This window comes from Erinaceus europaeus, chromosome 10 (genome assembly GCF_950295315.1).
Source record: "Erinaceus europaeus chromosome 10, mEriEur2.1, whole genome shotgun sequence".
NCBI lineage: Eukaryota > Metazoa > Chordata > Mammalia > Eulipotyphla > Erinaceidae > Erinaceus > Erinaceus europaeus.
In genome coordinates, this window is record NC_080171.1 from 38,606,622 (window position 1) to 38,632,303 (window position 25,682).

Genomic DNA, 25,682 nt, shown 5'->3' on the forward strand with positions numbered 1-25,682 from the left:
CCAAGTTCGACATCCTGGAGGAAACACTCACGAAAGACATGTCTCTGATATCTGATTACTGTAAAAAATGGTGACTAATCCCTAGCACTGCAAAAACGGTATCATCTGTTTTCCATCTACACCATGCCTCGGCCTCGCATGAGCTTAATGTGCAGCTTGGCGGTACGAGAATCCGGCATGAAGCCCAGCCAGTCTATCTTGGCGTTACTCTCGATCGCACTCTGTCATTTTACAAACATCTCATAAAAACTGCAGCAAAGGTGGGCGCGAGGAATCACATCATTGCAAGACTGGCCAGCTCCTCATGGGGCGCGAGTGCTTCCACACTACGATCATCATCTCTGGCATTATGCTATCCCACTGCAGAATACTGTGCCGCAGTATGGTTCCGTAGCCCCCATGTCCACTTGGTCGATTCCAAATTATATTCCTCCATGAGGATAATTTCTGGAACCATCCGTTCCACCCCGGTTCCATGGCTGCCAGTTCTTAGCAACATCACCCTGCCAGATATTCGTCGGGATGCGGCATCATCTAAGTTCATTTCCCACGTCTACGCTCGACCAGACCTGCCAATATACGCAGATATCTTCGCCCACCCTGTCCAACGCTTGACGTCACCCAATCTGGTCCCCTATGCCTACACTGAACTTCTCTGTTCCAGTCTCTTGGAAACAGAGTTGGCAGTCAGCTGAGGTAAAGAACAAACACCTTATCACAGACCCCTGCAAGCGTCAACCCGGCTTTGACCTAGCACGTTATGATTGGGCCCTCCTCAATCGCTATGGAACAGGCCATGGCCGGTGCGCCGCTATGTTCCATCGCTGGGGAGCCAGAGACGACCCGAATTGCCCCTGCGGCTACAGACAGACTATGACCCACATAGTCAATGACTGCCACCTCTCCAGATTCAAAGGAGGTCTCGAAACTTTACATCAGGCTCAACCTGATGCTGTTGACTGGCTACGGAAGAAGGGCAAACGCTAGAAGAAGAACTATCATGCTGTCTCCATTAGTCATACTTTAAGAAAAAAAAAAAGCACACCTAAAACTTTCAAATTACATAGGACAAATCATTTTACAAAAGATATAAAATAGAAATAAATAAGACAAAGTTTCTGTTAAAAATATGTGAAATAGGTTTATAATAGAACAGGATCCATCATATTCCCAGTTCAGGTGCTAGTCTACTTTTATGACATCTGAAAAAAATACTACTTTATTAAAATATGTAATCATAAAGAATTGAAAGATAATTTTAATTAATTAATGCTAACTTGACTAGGTTGATAAGGTGCAATTTTAATAGTTTATCTCAAAGGATTGAGCTGGATTGTGACTACTAGCAATACTGGATAGCATATAAATAAAAAAGTCAATAAATTTTGTACTGAATTCTGTATAAAGAATGCATGTCATTGACTTAATGCAAACTTTCTACTAGCATCCTACGTAAATAAGGAAATAAACTTATTTTCACCTATACTGCACTGATAATTATATCATACATACAACACAGTGTACTCAGAACTAGAAGGGATGTGCTTACATATTCAGCTTCTCATTTTTAACAGTCTCTGTTACCAGTATGGTAAATCAGAGAGGAGGTAGAGTAAATTCAACTTACTTAAAAGGACAAAATCTATCCCCAATATTAGCAAGTTGCTTAGTGGAACAGGGATTGAAATGCACATAGATAAATACTATCACATGTCCTTTTTGCGAATCTAATCTTTAATGCTTTTTCTGGTATTCATAGGAAATGATAGAAAACAAAAGAGGAAAAGAATTTGTAAGCCAAAACAGAAGTGACCCTATCTGTTCACTACAGAAAAAAGATAATAAAATATGAAGACTCCCTGAGTGGTAGATTTACTAGCCCTTATCCAAGGTCAAGCACCATACAAATTGCTCTAACATTCACTAAATGGCCCACACTTCGTATAGCAGAGCCTTTCAAGTTGTCTTTTTTTTTTTCTTCTTTTTCTAACCTTCACGATAGAATACATTTTATATTGTGACCTAGCGTTCAAAATCACCAAGTATTTCACTGGAAACAGTATTTTAATAAACAATATTTAACCTTGTTGCATGTATGTTCCCTCTCTCTTTATGATAGTCTTGAAATTTTAAACTGGTTTGATGTCCCACTAAGATAGTTTGAGAAATAGTTTTTTTAAATGAACCTTTTCTTCTTTCTTATCTTCACAGTACTGTAGGTATCTTGAGGATAGTTTCAGATCTCATCAAGAGACGCATGATATCGTAAGGATTTCAGCTCATTTTGATAGAAGGTAAAAGAAATGCCCCAAAACCTTAATAGTTCTGAGTTGTGCCAGCCAATGACTGCTGTTACCTTCAGTGTATTTGGCATACATGTCAGTCCCTACAAACTAACCTACTACCTTGTCTCAGTGTTTTTAATACAGTGTCCTTAGCCTGGCCTGAAGATCATCTAATATTAGTATTGATGGTTAAGGCACAAAAAATGTAGCCCTGCGCTTGGATAGAAAAACTACTCCCCTGGGTATTTCTTTTTAAATATTTATTCCTTTTTTGTTGCCCTTGTTTTATTGTTGTAGTTGTTACTGATGGTGTTGTTGTTGAATAGGACAGAGAGAAAGGGAGAGAGGAGCGGAAAACAGAGGGGGAGAGAAAGACAGACACTTGCAGACCTGCTTCACCATTTGTGAAGCGACTCCCCTGCAGATGGGGAGCCCGGGGCTCAAACCCGGATCCTCATACTGGTCCTTGCGCTTTGCGCCATGTGTGCTTAACCTGCTGTGCTACCACCCGACTCCCTTACCAGGGTATTTCTAAATAGAAGAATTCAGGGGGCCCGACAATAGTTCACCAGGTTAAGCACACATAGTGGCAAGCACAAGGACCCGTGCAATGATCCCAGTTTGAGCCCCTGGCTCCCCACCAGTGGGGGAGAGGGAGGGTTGCTTCAGAAACAGTGAGGCAGGTCTGCAGGTGTCTATCTTTCTCTTCCCCTCCTCTCTCAATTTTTCTCTCTCCTACTTGGCAAAAACAATGGGAAAAAAAGATGGCTTCCAGGAGCAGTGGATTTATAGTGCAGGCACTGAGCCCCAGTAATAACCCTGGAGTTAGAAAGGAAGGAAGGAAGAGAAAGAAAGAAAGAGAGGGAGACAGAATTAGGTGCACACATATTCAGAGATATAGTGCTACTACTAATAGAAAAAAGATGAGAGGGGGCAAGCAGTGGCACACCTGGTTAAACACTCACATTACAGTGTACAAGGTCCCAGGTTCAAGCCCCTGTTCCCCACTTGCAGGAATTTTCATGAGTGGTGAAGTAGAGCTGCAGTTGTCTCTCTGACTTTCTCCCTCTCAATCCCCCATCTCCTCAATTTCTGTCTCTATCCAATAATAAATAAATCAAAATATTTTTTAAAAAAGCAAAATAAGCTAGAATAGTATGATGGAAACAGTAAGTATAAGTCTGAGAAAATTCTTTTATTTATTGAGAGGTCGCAAAATGGTTTTGAAATGGTTCTGGATTATGGAGTAGGAAGGGTTAAGGAAGACTCATCTACAACTGGCAATGACTATATAAACCCAGAGAATCTCAGCTACACTAAATCAAGCCGGCAAAAGACCCAAGGTCCTGCTAACACAGGGAAGTTGTCAACACATATACTGTAATAGGAAAGCCACCAGGAAGGTGTATGTGCTGTTATGTTCAGAGTGCATTCTGTAAATATGAATATGCTTCCTTTTGTATAATGAACTGAAGTTATTTTTAATAATCATAGTCTTCTGAATGCAAACTGGCAGAGAACAGACACTGCCTTAGGTTTCAAACACTGTAATGGAGCAGAATATACACCACTAGCATGAATGCTTAGGGCTATAAATAAAATAACAATACAAATAGAGAAATTACACAATACTCAGTACTTCATTCCATGGTAACTACACTAAGCAACTAAGAAAGCCATTAAATATAATTAAATATAATTTGAGACAGATTTGCAAACACAAAAGGATCATGATTTCTGTAACATTTAAACTAAAAACAATATAAACATAATTCTAAATTATAAAATGTTATGCTACAAAGACTGCCACATTATCTAGTGATCTATTAATGTTCTTTATTAAGATTAAGAAAACTGATGGCAGTTTCAATTGGTAGAGCTCAGGACTTTCATGCCTGAGGTTCCTGGTTCAATCCTGGGTACCCATGTATTCAAGTGGTAATCTGGCTTTTCTTTCTCATATGAAATTATATTTCAAGTGAATTAAATAAATGCCAAAGAAATATAAGTAATGCTGTGGTCCGGGAGGTGGTGCAGTGGCTAAGGCACTATACTCTCAAGAATGAGTTTGATCCCTGGCAGCACATGTACCAGAGGCTGGTTCTTTCTCTCTTCGTATCTTTCTCATGAATAAAAATAAATTCTTTAAAAAAAAAAAAAAGGCGGGGGGGGAGTCGGGCGGTAGCGCAGCGGGTTAAGCACCCATGGTGGGAGTGCAAGGTCCGGCACAAGTATCCGGATTTGAGCCCTCGGTTACCCACCTGCAGGGGGCGTCGCTTCACGGGTGGTGAAGTACATCTGCAGGTGTCTTTCTTCCTCTCCTCTTTGATTTGTCTGTCCTATCCAAAGAGGGGGGGGAGGGAGGGGGAGAGAGAGAGAGAGAGACTCTTCTGAAAGAAAGCAAGAAAGAAAAAAGGAAGGAAGGAAGGAAGGAAGGAAGGAAGGAAGGAAGGAAGGAAGAAGGAAAGAAAGAAAGAGAAAGGAAGGAAGGAAGGAAGGAAGGAAGGAAGGAAGAAGGAAAGAAAGAGAAAGAAAGAAAGAAAGGAAGGAAGGAAGGAAGGAAGGAAGGAAGGAAGAAAGAAAGAAAGAAAGAAAGAAAGAAAGAAAGAAAGAAAGAAGGAAAGAAAGAAGGAAGAAATATAAGTAATGCAACTACTGCTCTTGAAATGGTGGATCTGCTCAGCGTGAAACCAGAGGAACTGATGGAAGGTCTTAATGCAAAGATAACTATCAAAAAAAGAATACTTCTACTTTCTTCTTGGAAAGGAAGTAGAAAAGGTATGCAAAGTTTTCCATGCCACTAGTTACAACACCCACTTTTGCTGGCTTCAGAGGATACTGGGAGAATTCACAACCTTTCTCTTTTAAATTTTCCCTTTCATCATGGGATACCCAAGAAGTTGTATTTTCTGAGAGGGGCGCCCGGTTGTGGCACAGCGGGCTAAATGCACTTGGCACACAGTGCAGGACCAGACGCAGGGACCCCAGTTCCAGCCCCCACCCCGCACCCCCCCCCCAGCTCCCCACCTGCAGGGGCGGGGGGGGGGAGGTTGGGTGCACTTCACAAGCAGTGAGGTCTGCAAGTGTCTGTCTCTCCTCCTTTTAAAAAGTCTTCCCCATCTCTCTCGATTTCTCTCTGTCCTATCTGACAACAACAATAATAACAGCAAGGATAAACAAAAAGGGAAAAAACAGCCTCCAGGAGCAGTGGATTTGTAGTGTAGGCACCAAGCCCCAGCAGTAACCCTGGAGGCAAAAATAACTATTTTCTGAGAATGAAGTAATAAAACTGGAATAATTGGTTAATGATATTGAATGTAAAGCAGTATTTCAGACAAAGACAATCTGATTTAAAACTTTCTGCCTACCTTAGGTTTATTTCTAATGTGTACAAAATTGGGAGGCGCTAAATAACAAGAGATAAGGTGTACGTTACTTTGAACAAAGGCCATCACGAGAGTACATATTATCTTATGATTTGAGACTTACCATTTTTTGATTCAATTATACTCAGCAATGAAGGAAATGTCCTAAGATAAACTGCTGACAATAAACCATGTGATTTTGTTATTTAGAAAATCAATAGTATTTAGATGCAAGGCTTGGTAAGGAAGAAATACAAGTATTGTCTGGCATGCTGTTTATTTTAGCTTTTAGAACAAAGCAAAGTTCGAGGAGCCTAGGAAAATTTCATAATCACTGATTATACAAATCTCCAATTCCAAAGACAGTTTATAGCAATTTGGCAGCAACACAACATACATCAAATACCCTATACTATTCAATAACTACAACTCACAATTCATCCCCTTTCACTTGAAAATTCCCATTAATATTGTGGGCATTATAATTTATTAATATTCCTATAACCTCACATTTTCATAAGCTATACATTTAAAGCAGTGATTCTAATTTGAATATCTGAAAAAAAAAAACAAAAAAATTTGAACCTACTGCTAGTTAGACAGGTTACTAGGTTAGATTTTTTTGGGTACAAACACTATTTGTAAGAGGCTGTCTGTTTTGAAGCATAACTCTAAAATGTTCGCAATTTCATTTCACAGTACCAGTAAACAGAAGTTGAGATTAAGGCTTTGGGAATTTTTCTCCAATGACACCAATTAAAAACATGATCTAACTAAATTAAGTAGATCCAGTGGAGTTAGTTTGAGAAAGTATTTCTAAGGCTTCAAAGTTCTAAGAGGGGTTTTCCTTTTTGGGAGTGAAACATGTTTATGTCTTAAAGTATGATATGAAAGGATTATTATTCAAAGTGTTATCACATAAAAAGAGTTTTTCATAGCTGTGCTATGCATTTTAAGTATAATTTAAACCTATCTTTTATAAAAAATAAGGAAAATAATAAAATATTTATCTGTAAAAAAGAACTCCATGTTTCTAAAGAAACCACTGTTAAAGTTCTCTTGATACCACTGAAACAATTTGATCATTTACATATCACTCATTCAGAAAGTGTAAAGTAATGCATGACAGATGTTTTAAATGTACAGAAGGAAAATTAATTTAGCTCCATGTGGAAGCTAAGTAGGGGTAACCTCTCCATCACAGTAATAATTACCTGGGGCAAATATTTAAGATTCAAAAAAGAAAAGTTTTTTTAAATAAGATAACTACAATTTTATTTATATGCATGATTTCAGTTAAAAATTCATATGACTCCCCAATGAGCTAACGTATTTTAATCACGTAGCTGTTTTACCTGATTGTAACAGATTTTTTTTTTAAGTGCTTGAAATTACTTCTACACTATAATTTTCAAATATGTTTTGGAAGATATAAGGTAGAAACTGAAGATTTATTGCTGTATGTCTTCAGGTAATGTTGTTCTTCAGAGGCTTGGGGAAGGTTCTCTTGCTTCTTCCAGCTTTGCAAGGATCCACTGTGTGGTTAAACAAACATTTGTTTATTTCAATGAAACTCAAATTGTAGTAAATGGACATCAAGATACTGATTTTCCAGTTTAATCAGATATGTAATGACAGTCAATAATTAAATTCATCCTGTATTACAGTTTAGTTGCTCACTTAAATGGCTCAGGTAACTCAAGTACACTGGTACTAGGTTGGATTTAACATTAAGGTTAATGTTATTGTATGGTCTTTGGGCTTGGATAGTCATCTTCAGAATAAATGAGCTAAAATAAACCATCCTACAGAACTAGAGATGATTATGCTTAGTGAAATAAGGAAGATGATTGAAAACTATTGGGTTGGGAGTCAGGCGGTAGCGCAGCGGGTTAAGTGCACGTGACACAAAGCACAAGGATTGGTCTAAGGATCCCGGTTCGAGCCCCTGGCTCCCCACCTGCTGGGGAGTCACTTCACAGTCGGTGAAGCAGGTCTGCAGGTGTCTATCTTTCTCTCCCCCGTCTTCCCATCCTCTCTCCATTTCTCTCTGTCCTATCCAACAACGACGACATCAATAATACAACAATAAAACAACAAGGGTAACAAAAGGGAATAAAATAAATAAATTAAAAAAAAACTATTCGGTTGTTGAAAAAATCATGACATATTTTTACCTTGCAAAAATGTGTCATGACTTTTCTGACAACCCAAAACTGATGGTTTTACCTGTATGTGGAATACAGTCCACTGAAAGGCATGAATTTGCAAAGAAGGAAAAAAATAGCCAATTGTATCTAGGGCCTTGTAAGAAATATAGAGGTTATCAAAATTGGGGTGATGGAGGCATAGAACTTTGGTGTGTGGTGTGGAACTATAACCCTATTATCTTATAATCTTGTAAATCACTATTAAATCATTAAAAAAATTCCTAAAAAGAAGGTAAACTGACAGCTACATTGACTAATTATGTTCAGTATAAAAATTACTTATATAAAGTTCCTCCGATCCTTGCCAATTCTGAGTCACAATGACTCTATATATAAGATTTTATTGATTGGGAGTTGGGTGGTAGCGCAGCGGGTTAAGCGTAGGTGGCGCAAAGCGCAAGGACTGGCGTAAGGATCCCGGTTCGAGCCCCTGGCTCCCCACCTGCAGGGGATTTGCTTCACAGGAGGCGGTGAAGCAGGTCTGCAGGTGTCTATCTTTCTCTCCCCTCTCTGTCTTCTCCTCCTCTCTCCATTTCTCTCTGTCCTATCTAACAATGATGACATCAATAACAACAATCACCACAACAACAAAAAGGGCAACAAAAGGGAAAATAAATAAATACGTATAAAAAAAGATTTTACTGATTAAGTAGGAATAATTCATTAAGTTTTCCAGTGAATCAAAGTATTTCAACATTCCTGAGTTTTTTATGAACTTTCATTAAACATCTTCCATTTTGAAAGGATCTGTAACTATAAAACTAAAAGCAAATGTAATGTAAAATTCCTTTCCAATGTCTTATTATCTGGTCTATAAGAAAGATAAGTCTTGAGGACAGTATTAGCATTACCTGATTATAAGATGCTTTAAAAGAGAAATTTGTGCTTTTTTAACTTAAGCTGGTTAAGTAATTCTATGTACTGAAACAATAGCTAAGTAGCCTTCTCTGAATGTTTCTGGAAGAGCAAGAGGGTTGAAGACAAACCTTCTGGGATAAAATAACATGGTGACAGATTAAATGAGAAACTTATTACAGAAAAATTGAAATAGGTGGTAATGTCCTTCAGTACCATGAAAGAGTATGTTGTGAAAATCATGCTATTGTCATACTCCTATCTCCCTGTTCCAGATAACATGGCATACTGAGGCCTGGGTCATTCTATTCCTTTTGTTTGTTTACTCTTATTTATTTATTTGTTTTTTTACTGCTAATGTGCCAGTGCTGCCTTTTATCAAGAGGTCTAGGTAGAAAAATACATAGAATGTGCTGAGTAGGCCAATGTTCTTGGGCTTGGGGTCTAAATATGAAAAATGAAGTTGTAATAAAGTTATACTTAGTCAAGACCAAGAAAATATGTGCTTACTACAAGTCTCCTAATACAGTGAATAAAATTTAGTATCAGGAATAGTGTCTCAATTATAATTAAGTGGATAATGAGTTCATAGTCTTTCTTGATAGTACACATCCTTTCAACTGCCACAATTAGTAAAACAAGCTTTGGATTTTTTTTTTTTTTTTTTTGTAAACTCATATTCCCATTGTAAAAACAACAATAACAACAAAAATCCCCTAAGGTCAGCAGACTTCCCTAAGGTCTTGCAGTAAATAAAAAGTGACAGAACTACTATTTAAACTAGATTTTCTGGTTACAAGTTTGGTTTCTTCTCTTCTGGAATTAAAAAAACAAACCCACTATGTTAGTGACTTTTCAAATATCACTGCACATAGAGAAATCAACAATGTAGAGTGGTATTTTCTGTGTTAGATCTGGTAGGTTAGAATGAGAATAAAAATTTTCTTCCATTTGTTGATTTAAAAACATAAAATAGTTGATTTAAACTAAGATGAAATCATTTAATAATGAAACAAACAAGTATGCTGAATTCAATTTAACAAAATATTTGAGAACATATTATATAGCTACATATATATACATTTTTTGCCTCTAGGGTTATCACTGGGGCTCGGTGCCTGTACTACTAATCTACTGCTCCTGAAGGCCATTTTTTTTCCCCATTTTTTATTGATAGTACAGAGAGATATTGAGAGAGGAGGGGAAGACAGAGGGGGGAGAGAAAGATAGACACCTGCAGACTTGCTTTACTGCTTGTGAAGCGACCCCACTCCTACAGGTGGGGAGCCAGGGGCTGGAACCTGGGTCCTTGAGCTTTGTAGTATGTGCCCTTAACACCCCCCCACCCCCAGCTACATGTAATTTCAAACTACAAAAGCAAAATTAAAAACAAGTCATCTGCCTTGAAAAGCCAGTTCAAAGTGGTGTGCTAACTGAAGAGCTAAAAGACAAATACTGGATAGTTTCACTCAAATATGGGATACAAATGACTACTGGGTTGTAGGGAAAGTCATGATACATAGAAATATATAGAAAAATACATCATGACTTTTTAAACATCCAATAAAAGCAAATAAAACTGCAGCAAAAATAATATCCAGAATATTAGGACTTTGTGAAAACAATAGTGATTATCAGAGGGACTGGATGCAGGAAAGGTATAGGAGTTTTGGTGACAGGTTTGGTGACCTACATATATACATATATAGGTGTGAAACTACACCTCTGAACATTAACAATTTTGCAGACCACTGTTAAATAATAAAATATTATTTAAAAGGAAGAAATAATCCAACTTACATAGCTTTAAAATGAGAAACTGCTATTTGTTTTGGTAAAAAAAAAGTCATTCTACTTACCCTAGCATCTTCCGGGGTCTTGAAGTTAATTATTTTTCCAAACTCTTTGGCATGGAATACAGACTTCACCCGTTCCTACAAGCAGAATAAGTAACTTCACTAAAATGAAAATCTAACTGTAAAATTAGGACATAGAAACACCACACAGTTTTATAAAGAATTTATATTATAGGGGTGGGGCAGTGGCACATAGCAGGAAGCGCAAGAACTTGCACTAGGATCCTGATTCAAGGCCCCGGCACCCCACCTGCCAGAAATAAGTCTGCAGGTGTCTCTCTGTCTCTCTCTGTCTGTCTCTCTCTCCCCTTCCCCTCTCAGTTTTTCTCTGTCCTAGCCAATAAAATGGAAAAAATGGCTGCCAGGAACAGTGGATTTGTAGTGGCAGCACCAAATTACAGAGATTACCCTGGAGGAAAGAGAGAGAGAGAGAGAGGGCACTTTTATTATACAAATTATATGTCTTTAAAAAAGGTGAGAATGTGGAAAGAGGAACTGAAGAATCAAACAAATGTGATTAAAAAAAAAAAAAAAAACCACTAGTTCCTAACACAAGCCATTTCATTAAAACTAAGCTAAAAAGCTTTTGGTGACATTTCAAATGCCTAGTAGTGAATGTAAAGCATTAGAGGGAAAGAAGAAAAAAATGTGATTGCTGAGGAAAGTGGGGATTTACCTCTATTATTTCTAGGGTTTCAGAACAAGCAATATAGAAGCTTTAGAGTATAACAATTCCCATACATATGTAAATATAGATCAGGAAGAAATCAGATTCTTTAATTTTTTGAAAGATAGTTAATTCAAAGTCTTAAAAGGAAAGAAAAGAGTTAAGTTTATCCTTGGAGAGAAAAAACATAAAAAATGTTAGGAAAGCAGAAAAGTCTAAAGCAGAAGCCAACTACTGCCAGCTATCATTTCATACACAGCCATTTCTTTTTCTAAGTGAATCAGATAATAACCAATCTACTCATAGATACTCCATGTCTTTGAGATGAGTGGTACAATTCAAGAAATGATCTTCACTGATTATAAGCAACCCCTAAGGAACCTTTCTGTTCAATAAGCTAGTTCACAGGACATCTCTGGATTTTGCTTGCACTGTCCACTGCATCTTCTTCCTTTAACAATTTACTGAGTTTCCTTTCACTGCAGTTATTTCCAATAGAAGTGACCCTTCTCACTGGTACCATGATAAGCCTATAACCCTCATCTGACCAGACAGGTCTTTTAAATTCTCTGACCAAAGTGATTTTCTTCATGAATAAGTAAGTGATCACAAGTGGCCCAGTAAGAGGTTCCTATTCTGCTGAGTTAATAAGATAAAAGCTTAAAACTAATGGTGGTTGCCATCTTACCAAAAGATAGTTTAAGATGGAAGCCAACAATGAAGAAAGTAGAACTTAACAGATTTGGGTTGGCCAAGAAAGAGAAAATGAAGAAGAGGAACAGAAGGAGAGTAACTGAATATGTTATCCGAGCATTTCTAATCCACAAAATGTAGTTTTCAGTTACACAAGTCAATTAAGTACCTCAAACAAACAAAAGCAACAACACTTACTTGCACTGAATTATTTATAATATTTCCTTTTTTTTTTTTTTTCCCTCCAGGGTTATTGCTGAGGGTCAGTGCCTGCACCATGAATCCACTGCTCCTGGAGATTATCCCCCCCCCCCCCCCCGCATTTGTTGCCCTTGTTGTTGTAGCCTCGTTGTGGTCATTATTGTTGTTGTTGATGTCGTTCGTTGTTGGATAGGACAGGGAGAAATCGAGAGTGGAGGGAAAGACAGAGAGGGGAGAGAAAGAGACACCTGTAGACATGCTTCACTGCTTGTGAAGCGACTCCCCTGCAGGTGGGGAGGCGGGGGCTCGAACCCACATCCTCCCGCAGGTCCTTGCGCTTCGTACCACGTGCACTTAACCTGCTGCACTACTGCCCAACCTCCATTTATAATATTTCTGCTTAATACCATCAAGCAGCCTTCCACAATAGTATCTGGTCAAATACCTTGAGGCCAAATACATTGTTTTATATATGCATTTCTATCATTTACAACAATCATAACTTACAGTGGACATTAAGTCTCTGCTAATTAACCAAATGACAAACAATTCAACTGCATTTTTTGAATTTAATATCTTGTACTCTGTATATCTTTTTACTGTATATAAATCTCTCAATTGAAGCAACACATGCAAAAACATTACCAAATGAACATTGGTCAACTATTTAATCAACAAGCAAGTACCAGGCACTTTACTAACTGCTAATATTCAAAGTAGCATAATAAGTGGTTTCGGCATTTAAGACAATCATAACTGAATTAGAAAGACACAATATTATCTGTAAAATAGCATAACACAGAGACTATATATACACATATACATATGCAGATAATATAGTATCTAAATATTAATAATAGTCTGCTGTTATAGAAAAAAATTGTCAATTATTCTTTGGTAAGATCAAAAGGATTCTGATATTCAAATCATTTTGTCATTTTAGTGACTTGATCAGCAGTAGGAAAGAAAGGATTCTGCTACTGAATATAAAATGAATGCTCAGCAATGTTGTTGTCCTCAGTGTAATAGTATATATAGTAAGACTTATTTCCTTGGATTGGCTTTTCTATAAGGCTAAGTTAAGATAGCTGGTATAAAGGAAAACCATACAGACACAGGAATGACTAGAAGAGAAGTGGAAACATAACCTCTTTTACAGCAAATAATACAGATCCTTCTGTAGCCTAAGATGAAGTTATGTCCCCGTAAGTTCAAATATAATATGTTCCAGTTGAAAATACTGTAAATTTAAAATACATTTATATATCTATCCTATCATCATGAACTCTTGTTATTATGGTTTACATCTGTTACTAAATGACCTGAATTTCTCTGAAGGACAAATACCAGAATGTTTCGCTGGTAAGTGCAATATAAAGAATACATGAACTTTTTTTTTTTTTTTTTTTTTTTTACCAGATCACTGCTCAACTCTGGCTGCTGATGGTGTGGGGATTGAACCTGGGACTTTGGAGTCTCAGGCATGAGTTTCTTTGCGTAACAATTATGCCATATACCCCTGCCCTTTGAACTTGTTTTAAAAGAGGTAGTCAAGCCATTGTTAAAACTCTAGGAGAAGGGGTCGGGTGATAGTGCAGCAGGTTAAGCGCACATGGTGCAAAGCGCAAAGACCAGTGTAAGGATTCCGGTTTGAGCCCCTGGCTCCCCACCTGCAGGGGAGTCACTTCACAGGTGGTGAAGCAGGTCTGCAGGTGTCTTTCTCTCCCTTTGTCTTCCCCTCCTCTCTCCATTTCTCTCTGTCCTATCCAACAACGAACGACATCAACAATAACAATAATAACCACAACAAGGCTACAACAAGGGCAACAAAAGGGGGGGAAATGGCCTCCAGGAGCAGTGGATTCATGATGTAGGCACTGACCCTCAGCAATAACCCTGGAGGCAAAAAAAAAATTAATTAAAAAAAAACCTCTGGGAGAAGGTGAGAGCCGCAGAAGGGGACAAGGGCACAAAACTGTGGTGGTGGGTGTGGGGTGGAACTATTACCCTGTAATCTTATGATCTTGTAAGCCATTATTAGGTCACTAATTAAAAAATATATATATATACACACACATATATACACACATATATATATATCCTACTGAAACATGATCATTTAGCCCAGCTACCCTTAAAAGTGTTCTGAACACTAACACTAGCCTAGAGTTGAATAAAACCATATAACACAAAGGCTTAAAAATCAAAACTAACTGGGGTCTGGGAACACACTGTTAAGCACATAGGTTACCAAGCTTGAAGACATGGTTTCATGTCCTGGTCCCTACCTACAGGGGGGAAATTTCATAACCAATGGAGCAGTGTTACAGGTGTCGCTCTGTCCCCTTCTTTCTCCTTCAATTAGAAAGAAAAAGGAAAAAAAGCAAAAAACATGTGGCCACTGGGAAAGGTTGAGCTATCATGCAGATACCAAAAATCAACAATAACCCTGGTGGCAAAAAATAAATAACTAAATACAGTGAATTATCTCACAATTTTTACTAGGAACTATATTGGTTGTGACAAACTCTATAGTTTGACTTCTTTACCCTCATTGTTATGCAGCCATCTACAAGTTGTAGAAGCAGAGGCTTGCTGCCACCAACCAGAACATGAGAGTATCTTACTGCATACCTCTAAGCCCAGGAAAAGACCAAGATACTAATTTTTGTAGCAAGTAGTTACGTCAGTAAGGAAGTGAAAAACTACCAAGTAGTTTCACTCATATGTGGAATACAGAGAATTAAAACAGATGAACTTGAAAAAAAAAAAAAGAAAAAGTAATCAAAGTGTCTCTAAGATCTATAATGGTTATCATAGGCAGAACAGGAACCAAATTTGGTTTGGTGGGAACTTTGGTGGTAGGACTTAACCCCTATTATCTTGTAAGTCACTAATTTTTTAAAAAATGTATAGCAAGGGTTCCACTGAATACAGATACCCTTTACATCTGGTACGGTGTGTGCTTAACCCGGTGCACCACCACCTGGCTCCGATCTTTACATCTTGAAAATGAAAAGTAAAGCCAAACTATCACCAGTTGGGGACTAATTATATTTTAACATATTGCTTTTAGCTCCAAGTTTAAAACAAAACAACTACTTAACATACCTTTGCTTCAATGCGTAATCTCCTCCCATGAACAATGAATGGTTCTTTGGTAAACTCATCAAAACTATACTGCCACTCACATGTAAGTTGACCAAAAGTTCCTTTCGTCACAAATAAGACACCACTGTAAAAAAAAAAAAAATAGATTACACATAGGACCCAGCCCCCCCCCCAAAAAAAAAAAAAAATCAAAGGAAGTTTTAATGTTATCTTTTTTGGTTTCTTTCTCTCTCTCTAAAGAAAGTATGAAAAGAAGGAGGAGTGTGTGTGAAAGTATGATTTCTAATGAAAAGACACCAGAAAATCATTTACATCTGTAGTAGGCTGCAATTGTGTACTTTTTGATAGATGAAGATATTGGCCTACCCTTGAGTAGATAGCTTTATGAGAATTTCTATATGTCTGAATTGATTGAAACAGCTGAGTTACTTAATTCATAGTTACACTGTGTTTTGTTCTAAGTTTAACTATAAGTATGGAAAATCTAAAATAAATGTATAGTTGTTTTAGGGGGTGTGGGCTTATAGAACAGAAAGAGTAAATTGAACAACTATTCTGTCTGGAACAAAAGATAAATAATACTTTTCACTTCATGAGTAGCTGTTGGCAAATCCCTTATCAACTTAGAGAAAGGAAGTTACCTTTTGGTTATCATGAACATATCTGTTTTATTGATCATGACATGAGTAAAATACTTGTATTTTGCAAATCTTCCATTTTCCATGACCTAAAAATAAAGGTGAGAGAGTATGTGAAAATTAGGCAATCCTATTTTAATGCAAGCAGTTCACTAAAAAAGACTTGTCAACTGGACAAATAAGTAAACATACCATTAGAACAGAGTATTCACAAATCACTGCTACCTTTCTGAAAATTCCTATTTGCACTGAATAAAGATTTAAGATAACTGAACTGCCTGTATACTGACCTTTCATGATTTTTTTTTTTTTATTTCACCTGATAACTGTTCAGTTCTGGCTTAAGGTAGTACTGGGGATTTTGTAAATTGAACCTGGGACCTCAAAACCTCACTTAAGTCTTTTTGTATAACCATTATGCTCCCTAGCCCCAACACCAGTTTTTGAAGATATTATTTTACAAAATTTAAATTAAACCTAAGGATATTATTCATTTTATCTGGGACAACATTATTACTTGGCCACATTTATATCTAAGCATATATACCGCATAAATACTATTGGTCTTCACTTCATTTCTTTGTCTGTTTCAAAGACCCTTCACTTTACCAATCTTACAACTCACCAAAAAATGAGAAGCAGACTATCTTTCAACAAACAGGGAAGCCCTGGACCTAATTTGCCTATGCAATAGCCCTTCAATTTTTAAGATCATTGAAACTTTGTCTTTCTACTACATAATCAACAACTCAGATCCCCTTCCTACTGTAATGATAAAAGAAACACTTAAAACTCTGATCTCATATTATCAGATGATGGGAGTTATTTTGGCTATTAAAAATGCATGGTAATCACATAGATGGAATTGGTGGGAATCTTGTTCAATAAGATAACAAGAGAATAATCAATGATCTCACTCTTACGTGGTATATAAAAATATAAAGGGAATAGACAAAGCCAGATGAAAATAAATCGGGCCAGGTGATAGAGTACCTACCTGGTTGAGAGCACATGTTACAATGTTCAAAGACCAGGGTTCAAGGCCTTGGTACCCACTTGCAGGAAGAAAGCTTTGCAAGTGGTGAAGCAGTGCTGGTCTCTCTGTCTCTATTCCTCTCTATCACCCAATCCTTCTTGATTTCTGGCTGCCTCTATCCAATTAATAAAGATAATTTTTAAAAATAAAAAAACACAAATCCTTAGATGCTGAATACAGAGGACCCATAAAACATACTTTTATAAACCATTACTTCAATAAGAAACAAAAAAATGCATGTAGCAGGGTGGACTATAACTTTTTAAAAGAAATTAACAAAAACAAAAGACTAGGTCTCTTGAAGAAATTTCAAAACAGAATGTTTTAGAAAATTCTGTTCCTTGGCACCATATCAAGAAAATGAAATTATTCCAATGGGGGCAATTAATCCTAGTATAGTTGGTTGTTGGTATAGTCTTTAGTTTTATTGGGAACAGAAGTTAAAAAAAAAAAAAGGAAAGAAAAGCCAAATCTAACCACAACAGGAAGAAGCACACAAGTTAAATATATGGAAAACTTTCTTATATTCAAAGAACAAAATATTGAGGAAAGACTATCTTTACTGTTCTACCTAGTAGATAAACAAAAATTCCTTGAATAATAAATGAAAAAGGGACAAAAACATAGATTCAGAATAAGAATTAGTCAATAACTGTACATTGCAAAACTGAAAAAGTGAAATAGGTAATGCTTTAAGAAAATATAAATTTAAAGCAGCATGTCAAATATTGCAGAGGATGAACATTACTTGCAAAAGACAGTACATCAAGAAAACTAAGTACACAAAATCGAGTAACCATAAACATAATGATCAACTTGAAAAAACTAAAAGGAAGAAATATCAGTTATAAAGTAAACAAAAGAATAATATTCAGAGTTTTATGTGATAGAACTGTCACAGAAAGGAAATAAAGCTTGAAAATATATATCTTGTCCTTAGATTATCATCTCATTATAATAAAGATGTTATCTCACACCAGCGCCTGCCATTATTACACAAACACACACAGGATTACAACATGGTGTTTGTGTATGTATATACACATATGCGCTTATTTGGGGGGAGAGAAAAAAAAAACTTGATTAAATTATACTAAAGCAATAATATGCAAATTATGAAAGGATTATGAGAACCACCCAAACAGTTATTAATACAATTTATAAAATTATAGTAGTGCAGCAGTTTGTGTTAGTGGAAGTTACATATACCAAAGAGAAAAAATATTTCAGCAATTGGTAACATGCACATAGTATTTTAAAACTCTCTGGTCTCAAACACAAGTACTTATGAAATCTAAATTTCAAATCTGGGCAAAAGAATTTATTGTCAAACATTAGGGGCAACTCACTGGATAAAGTTAGATTCCTATTTCTCTCTTTTTACCAAATTAATTCTATATGGATCGCTGATTTCATTAAGTACACAAAATGAAACTACAGTACTACAAAACAAAGTAGAAAATATCTAAGTACATTTCAACAGTTAAATGGGACTTAAAGTGTGCAATTTAATGGCCATATACAACACAATAACTGGTAAGTACACGGAAACTAAACAGTTTGAATGACAATAAGCAAATGACAAATTAAGAACACAAAAATTAAAGGTTAAAGTGGGAAGACATTTGTCAATGGACAAATTAAGAACACAAAAATTGAAGGTTAAAGTGGGAAGACATTTGTCAATGTATTATTTATTATGTAGTAAGGAAAAAAGCACCAAGACCTGTGTATACTGATATAAAAAGCTGTAAAATGATATACTAAGTGAAAAAGATATGAATTACTGAGAATAACGATGGGAAACATATATATTCATATATGCATAGGACTTATGGTAAGGACTTATACCAGTTTGTTCACAGAACTTATTTATGGGCTTGGGAAAGATAACAGAAACTTTTATTTTAAACTACCTATCTTATTTTTTGGCGTTTGAAAAAAAAACTTAGAAAAATTTCTTTTGTTATATATCTTACAATCAAGAACATATTGCTAATCTTAGGAAAATCACAGCTAAGAGCCAACAGTCTATAAATCCCATTTATTGATGAAAGTCATCAAATAACTTTAAAGCTATCTTAAGTGCCCAGTTTCTATTTCAGTATTATGTGAAATGTGGGCACTGCAAATGAGCTTGCCTCCAATCACTTTCCACTTTAAAGGCCCGATTTAAATAAACTCTAACCTTAAAGTCAAAACAGTATTTGGTATAAAAAAAAAAACTAGAAATACTTTAACACATTCAGGCACTGCTTTAAGTCCATCAAGAAAAAAAAAATTAACTTTTTCTTTTGCCTCCACAATTATTGCTGGAGCTCAGTGCCTGCACTACAAATCCACTGCTCCTAGAGGCTATTTTTTCTTTTGTTGCCCTTGTTTATCATAGTTATTGCTGGCATTGTTGGATAGGACTGAGAAATTGAGAGGAGGGGAAGACAGAGGGGAAGAGAAAGATAGACACTTGCAGACCTACTTCACTGCTTGTGAGGTGACCCCCCCTGCAGGCAGGGAAACAGGTGTGGGGGGGCGGCCTGGAACTGAGATCCTTATGCCGGTCCTTGTGCTTCGTGCCATGTGCGCTTAACCCACTGTTGCTACTGCCCGGCCCCCTCATCAAAAACTTTAAATGCAACACTTATATGTCTTGGTTCATGATGGTGGAAAAGGACCTAAATTGGACCTGAGCATGTTTGCAGACACCTATAGTGGGAAGATGAGAAACTGTACACATTTCAACAACTGTACTGCAACTCACCTCCCCCCAATACAGTAAAAAAGGCTAAATGAACATTGTAATTATAATAATGAAAAAGCCTTCATTCACTATTTAACAATTATAGTAGCCACAGTTGGAATCTGAGTCCTCTACAAGAAGACTATGAAATAAGTTTTTACAGCAGTCAATTAATATCCAATAGGGAGATTTGGTGAAGGGTAATCTCTTTGTAGAACTTTGGATATGGTTGTAGGTGGAAGAAAGCATCAAAGGTGGCTTTGGCTGAAGTCACCCAGTGTAGCAATGTAGCCGCTGGCTAAGGCTTATCAGTCTTCACTACCAAACACCAGTTTGCTAAGGAAATTAAGAGGGGGAAGGGACATAGGGAGATGCAAAGAGAAAACACTTGTATCACTATTTCACCACTCATGAAGCTGCCACGCAGATGCGGGCTGGGACTTGAACCCAGGTCCTTGCACCTGACACCATTAAGTTCTAACTTAAATCATCTTGAGTGGTAGGCTGCCCAGGAAAAAGTCAATGATCTCATATTCTTGATGGGTGGAGAGACAGATCTTATTCATAAACTTGACCTTCATGTCCTTGACTATGCGGCTCAGCTTGATGACAAGAGACCCATTCCTCTTTAATCTTGACTCCAGGAATACAAAGGCTTCAGTCTTAAGATATTGTGATTTTACATTCCCGGGCTAACTATAACAAATATACCTAATACTAGGCTGCCATTTACACACTATTAATAAATTACCATTTATGTTCTTTTAGAAACTAATGATCTATTTTCAATATAATTGAAATCATTGTTGTAACAATGGACAAATTAGGAAAAGTTGTCAAACAGTTATATAGCAACATTTTGCTCGTTACTTTTTATTACAAACATTCAAATATAGCACAAGAACATTGTTAGCAGAAGTTAAACCTTTGGAGATAAGCCTTATGGAAGCATAGAAAAGAAATGATAGTTTATCAGCTTTTTTTTTTTTTTTTTTTTACCACTGGGGCTATAGCTGGGTGTCCATAGGATGAATCTACCACTCCCACTGTCCTGTTACTATGGTAAATTCTACCATTTCTCAGTGGGTAATAAGACAATATGTTCAGAGATTTTTTTTTTTTTTTTTTTTTTTTTGCCTCCAGAGCTATTGCTGGGGCTTGATGTCTACACTATGAATCTATTGCTCCTGGTGGCCACTTTTTTTTTTTTTTGATAGAACAGAGAGAAATTGAGAGAGAAGGGGAAAGTAGAGAGCAAGAGAGAAAGACACCTACAGGCCTGCTTCACCGCTTATGAAGTGACTCCCCTGGAGGTGGGGAGTCAGAGGCTGGAACTGAGATCCTTGCGCGGGTCCTTGTTGCTTCGTACTATGTGCCCTTAACCAGGGGTGCCGCTGCCCAGGCCCCAGACAGTCTAATTTTTAGTGGAAATTAATGATTTCTTTAGATAAAATAATTTGAAAAAAACATTTTTAGAGTTCTCTAAAGATTGGGGAGAAAATTGGTTTTTAAAATATTTCAGTATTTACTTTTATGAGAGAAACCAAAGAATACTTCTCAGATCCTGCATGATAGCGCCAGGAATTAAGCCTAGTGTGTCTGGGCCCTCAGGTATTCAAGTCTTGTGCTCTCACATTCCTTGCTGCTGCACACATACCCTCTCCAATTTTTTTCAAGGCCAGGTGGTAGCACACCTGGTTGAGTACACATCTTACAATATGCAAGGACCCAGGTTCAAGACCCTGGTCTCCACCTACAAGGAGAGAAGATTTATGAATGATGAAGCAGGGCTGCAGGTGTCTCTCCATCTCTGTCTGTCCTATCCAATATAATACAATTTAAAAAACATGTATGTAATTCATGTATGAAAGATTTGAATATGTAGCCAGAGAAACAAGGCACTCACCATATCAAAGCTCAATAATTTCGTATTTGTAAGTAAATAGACATTTAGTTTATCTTAAGATATTAATTAGTTTAAAATTTAAGTTTCATAAAATCTGGAGAGGGCCAGTCAGGCAGTGGGTTCACTTAGCTAGTGTGATTGCTTTGTCATGTGTACAACCACAGCTAGAACCTGGTCACCACTGCACTGAAAGAAAACTGTAGCATCGTGGTGTCTATCTGAAAAAGTGACCTAGAGCTGTGAAACCCTAGTGTCACCCAACAATAAGAAATATACATATTAAGTAAATAAGTAAATAATAAAACAAGAATTAGCCTCTAACTTTCAAAAACCCAGTGTCACTCAACAATAAAAATATATACATACTAAGTAAATAAATAAGAAAACATGGAAGAATTAGCCTCTATTTAACCTTCAAAACTTGGTCTCCTCCTATGCTAAACTATGCTGACAGCTTTAGACAGGGTAGAACTGAGCATAAACCTTAGACTTAAAATTGAGCAAAAGGAAATGTTACATTAAGAGAAGCTGTCTTCAAATGCTTCAACTGAATCAATCTAGAGAATCAATGAATTATGCTCCATAACACAATTATTTACACCAAGAACAGTTAATGAATTACTAAGAGTTTATCATTACATAAATTCTGTACTTTTTTCCCTTCCAAATGATGAATTAGACCAACACACTGAGAAAGGCCAGAGGCAGGTCATAAATAACATTAGTGAATAGTTTCAAGCCTATCAAGCCTTTCCAGTAGGTATCTTATCATTTATTAACCCACAATACTATATTTAACAATAATAGTTATTTTAAAGTACATTGCAATTCAGAGTAGTCCACATCACTGAGGTTCTGTTTCTTATATGGAAATTACCACTGTATTTTATTTTTATGTGCCATCAGGGTCTTTAGATGAGTGATCTTTCCCAGACAATTTTCATTCTTCTACTTGGGACAAAGGAACACAGAGGAGATACATGACAGCACTACTCTACCACTCATGGTAGAGTAAAAACACTTTTAGAGTTCTCTGATGAAAGATTAGGGAGAAAAATTGGTTTTAAAATATTTCAGTATTTACTTTTATGAGAGAAACCAAAGAATACTTCTCAGATCCTGCATGATAGTGCCAGGTGCACTCACCAAGTGCCACCTTGATGCTTCTGTAAGGTGCTGGTGTTTGAAAATGAGGCCTCATACAAGGAAATGCAGACATTCTAACTCACCTACTACCAGACAGTCCCTGTCATGACATTTTAACTAATGGGTTCTACTTACTTTGAAAAGAAAAAATACATATTTAATAATGTATAAACTATAAAGGATAATTTATATATATGTATAATGATGAACTACAACTAGCAAAAATTGGTTTTAATCTAGAATAGTGAAAATATACTCTATATTTTCTAGTAAGCTATTAATAAAAATATGCATTAATGATTTCATTGATCCCAATGAAAATGTAAAGCACATGCCTCAGGGAGCTTCTAGACCCTAAAGATATAGAAGCAGAGTTTAATAAAATTTGCATAAAAACATTAACATTAACTTGCCTTTGTATCCAAATAAATGATGCTATAAAATAATTTTGCAAAACATATTTATTGGTTCTTATAAAGTCATGTCACATTTTTCTGACACTCAGCATATATCTATTTTCTTTGCAATTTTAAAATTTAAAGGAGTCTAACAGCTTATTCCAGGAAGATTAACTTTATATGACATAGTCAATCTCTTGTATTTATTACTGTTACTTCCAGAAGACTTTAAAACATCATCACCAAACTCAAAGTGCTAATTTCAAATGTCTCATTATACTGCTTCCCATATGAATTTTTATAATGTTGAATTTCTCAGAAACTGACATAAAAATCACTAGATTCACCAGAAGTTATCAATTTTATTTGGACTTGAAACTGAAAACTTTTACCCCGTTTAAAATGTATGTAATTTAGAGAATGTATACAAAGTACACATTCCTCTCAAAGGAAGTAAAATTTTTGCTTAAGATGAACAAAGGTGGCATCTAATCCAATTTTGTATGAAATTGTTTTATCTGGAGAGAAAAAAGACACTTAGCTTATTAATAAAACATGAAGCTTCATAACTTAAAATCTTCTAGCATACTCAATATATGAATCAGTTTTACTAACTTCAGTTTTTGGTAAAAATCTCTGTTGTCAAAATAACCAGAAGAAACAAGGTAGTGCTCTGTCAATAGAAAAGTTCTGGGTTGAATCCTAGGTTACAACTTATCATACTTAGTTAAGAGGTAAAAAAAAAAATCTCCCAAACTAATACCTTTACAGAATTTTTAGTTTGCATACCCTTAGTAAGAGAGTAGGATTCAAGTTGATTTTAACAGCTAAAGATTTATGTTAAGGTTAAATTTACTACATTGTCTATTTCAACATGTATTTGAAAATTTAAGGAGTTCAGTGATGCTAATCTTTCAAAAAAAAAAAAAAAGGCTTATAAGTTAATGAGTCTCATTCAAGACACTGGATTAAAGTGAATTAATTTTATACTTCTAACAAAGAGTAAAAAAAAATGAATGTCACCTAAGTAGAGCCATCACCTTTAGGAAAACAAAGTTTCAGAGTATCATCAAAAATCCTACACAGTACTGGAAGGTGCTAATTAGGGACTAGGCTAAAATAAAGTTTGCAGGGATTACTAAATATTCAAAAGCATGGACATCTTTGAACAAGTTTACTGAATAGATGAGGTATGAGAATGAATTGCATCCAAGCTGGACATGTAATTTTCTTTTCCATTCAATGTGTTTCATCTGAGTTAAGAATTCTAATTTGCTGGGTAACAATTTTTCTCTTTAGCTTTCTCATCCCATCCAGAAGTTTCCTTCTGGAGAGGAAGACTTACATACAGAAGAGTGAAATCCAGTAAATCCTTGTCTCCTAGTTCTTGTTCACTTACTCAATTAATCTGATGAGGCCAGGAAATGTTCAGCACTACTCTGGTGTTCTGACTGCCACTGCCTATGGAAAACCCTTTCTTCCAGATCAGCTGTAATTCTCCTCCCGAAGTAAAAGGAAAGACCACATCACTTGAAGGCAGTTATCTTCCAATTGCTACTAAGGCAGTTTTTGAAGCTAATTATAAACATCTGTAATTTCTGAAAGAAAAGAAGTATACAACAAACAAAAACAGCCTCCTTTCTACAACAACTTATATAATGGCAACCATGAATCTTTCTAAGATTCAAGGGCAATACAGATAAAATTTTAAAATATTTGAAATAGATAAGGATATACCAACCACTCAGGAAAACCCAGCTGTAATTATTAGTGTAAACCTACAATTAAAGAAAATATTTACTTAAGCAGTGAGAAAATTATTAGAGTCAAAGGTAGAAATATCTAAGGGAAAGTTGTAGTAGCTATTTATGTACTCGAGAAGTCCAAGTTTCTGCACATTGGGAATTATTCTATAGCTAGATTGATTTTTTAATCTTTAAGAGTTAGTAACTGCTTATAAAAATTTACAGTAAAGTTTAAGATAAATTTAAACATTTGGATCATAATCATGTAACTAAATCTTTTATAAAGAAATAACACTATAGTGTGGTTACAAAATAAGGCTTTCTATCCTATAGTTACTTAAATTATCTTTACTGAATGCATATTGTTTTAAAATATAGAAAATAATGTAATTTTTGAACAACTTTTCTATAAAATAATGAAATTATTGAGACTCAATGCGCTAAGTGATTTGATTCACAAGGAAAATTTTTCCAGGTGTAGGACTTTATACTTTTTAAGTTTATGGAAATATCAATTTTTACTAAGCACATTTAGAGAATCTTTGCAGGCATAATATAGTTGACAGGTTCTCAACAAATAATTTAAAGGAGAAAGCCACATTATGCCAATTAAAAATATGTACCTTAGTTATCAGACTGGTTATATTTTTAAAAAACAGAAATGACTACCACATTACTTATTTAATATTTGTTTATTTTAATGAGATACAAAGAAAAAAACACCAAGAGAAAGACCAAAGCACTGCTCAGCTCTGACTTACAATGCTGCTGGGGACTGAACCTGGGGTCTCAGAGCTTCAGGAATGAGTCTTTTGCATAAGCATTAAGCTGTC

At 36.0% G+C, this 25,682-nt stretch overlaps 2 protein-coding genes across 3 annotated transcripts in view; one reads left to right on the plus strand and one right to left on the minus strand.

The window, feature by feature from the left end:
• GNA14 (G protein subunit alpha 14) overlaps window positions 1-2,289 on the plus strand; it is a 219,134-nt gene extending 216,845 nt beyond the window's left edge. Inside the window, exon 7 of the mRNA XM_060199539.1 lies at window positions 2,220-2,289. Within this exon, the coding sequence (XP_060055522.1) occupies window positions 2,220-2,269 (50 nt within the window). The 3' untranslated portion in view covers window positions 2,270-2,289. The remainder of the gene's footprint in view (window positions 1-2,219) is intronic.
• Window positions 2,290-5,910: 3,621 nt separating this feature from the next.
• Window positions 5,911-25,682, minus strand: part of VPS13A (vacuolar protein sorting 13 homolog A) — a 180,260-nt gene continuing 160,488 nt past the window's right edge. For both annotated transcript variants that reach the window (XM_060199542.1, XM_007516120.3), the window contains 4 exons: window positions 15,885-15,970; window positions 15,244-15,367; window positions 10,575-10,649; window positions 5,911-7,185 (listed from right to left, as the gene is read on the minus strand). In XM_060199542.1, the coding sequence (XP_060055525.1) occupies window positions 7,135-7,185; window positions 10,575-10,649; window positions 15,244-15,367; window positions 15,885-15,970 (336 nt within the window). In that variant the 3' untranslated portion in view covers window positions 5,911-7,134. The remainder of the gene's footprint in view (window positions 7,186-10,574; window positions 10,650-15,243; window positions 15,368-15,884; window positions 15,971-25,682) is intronic.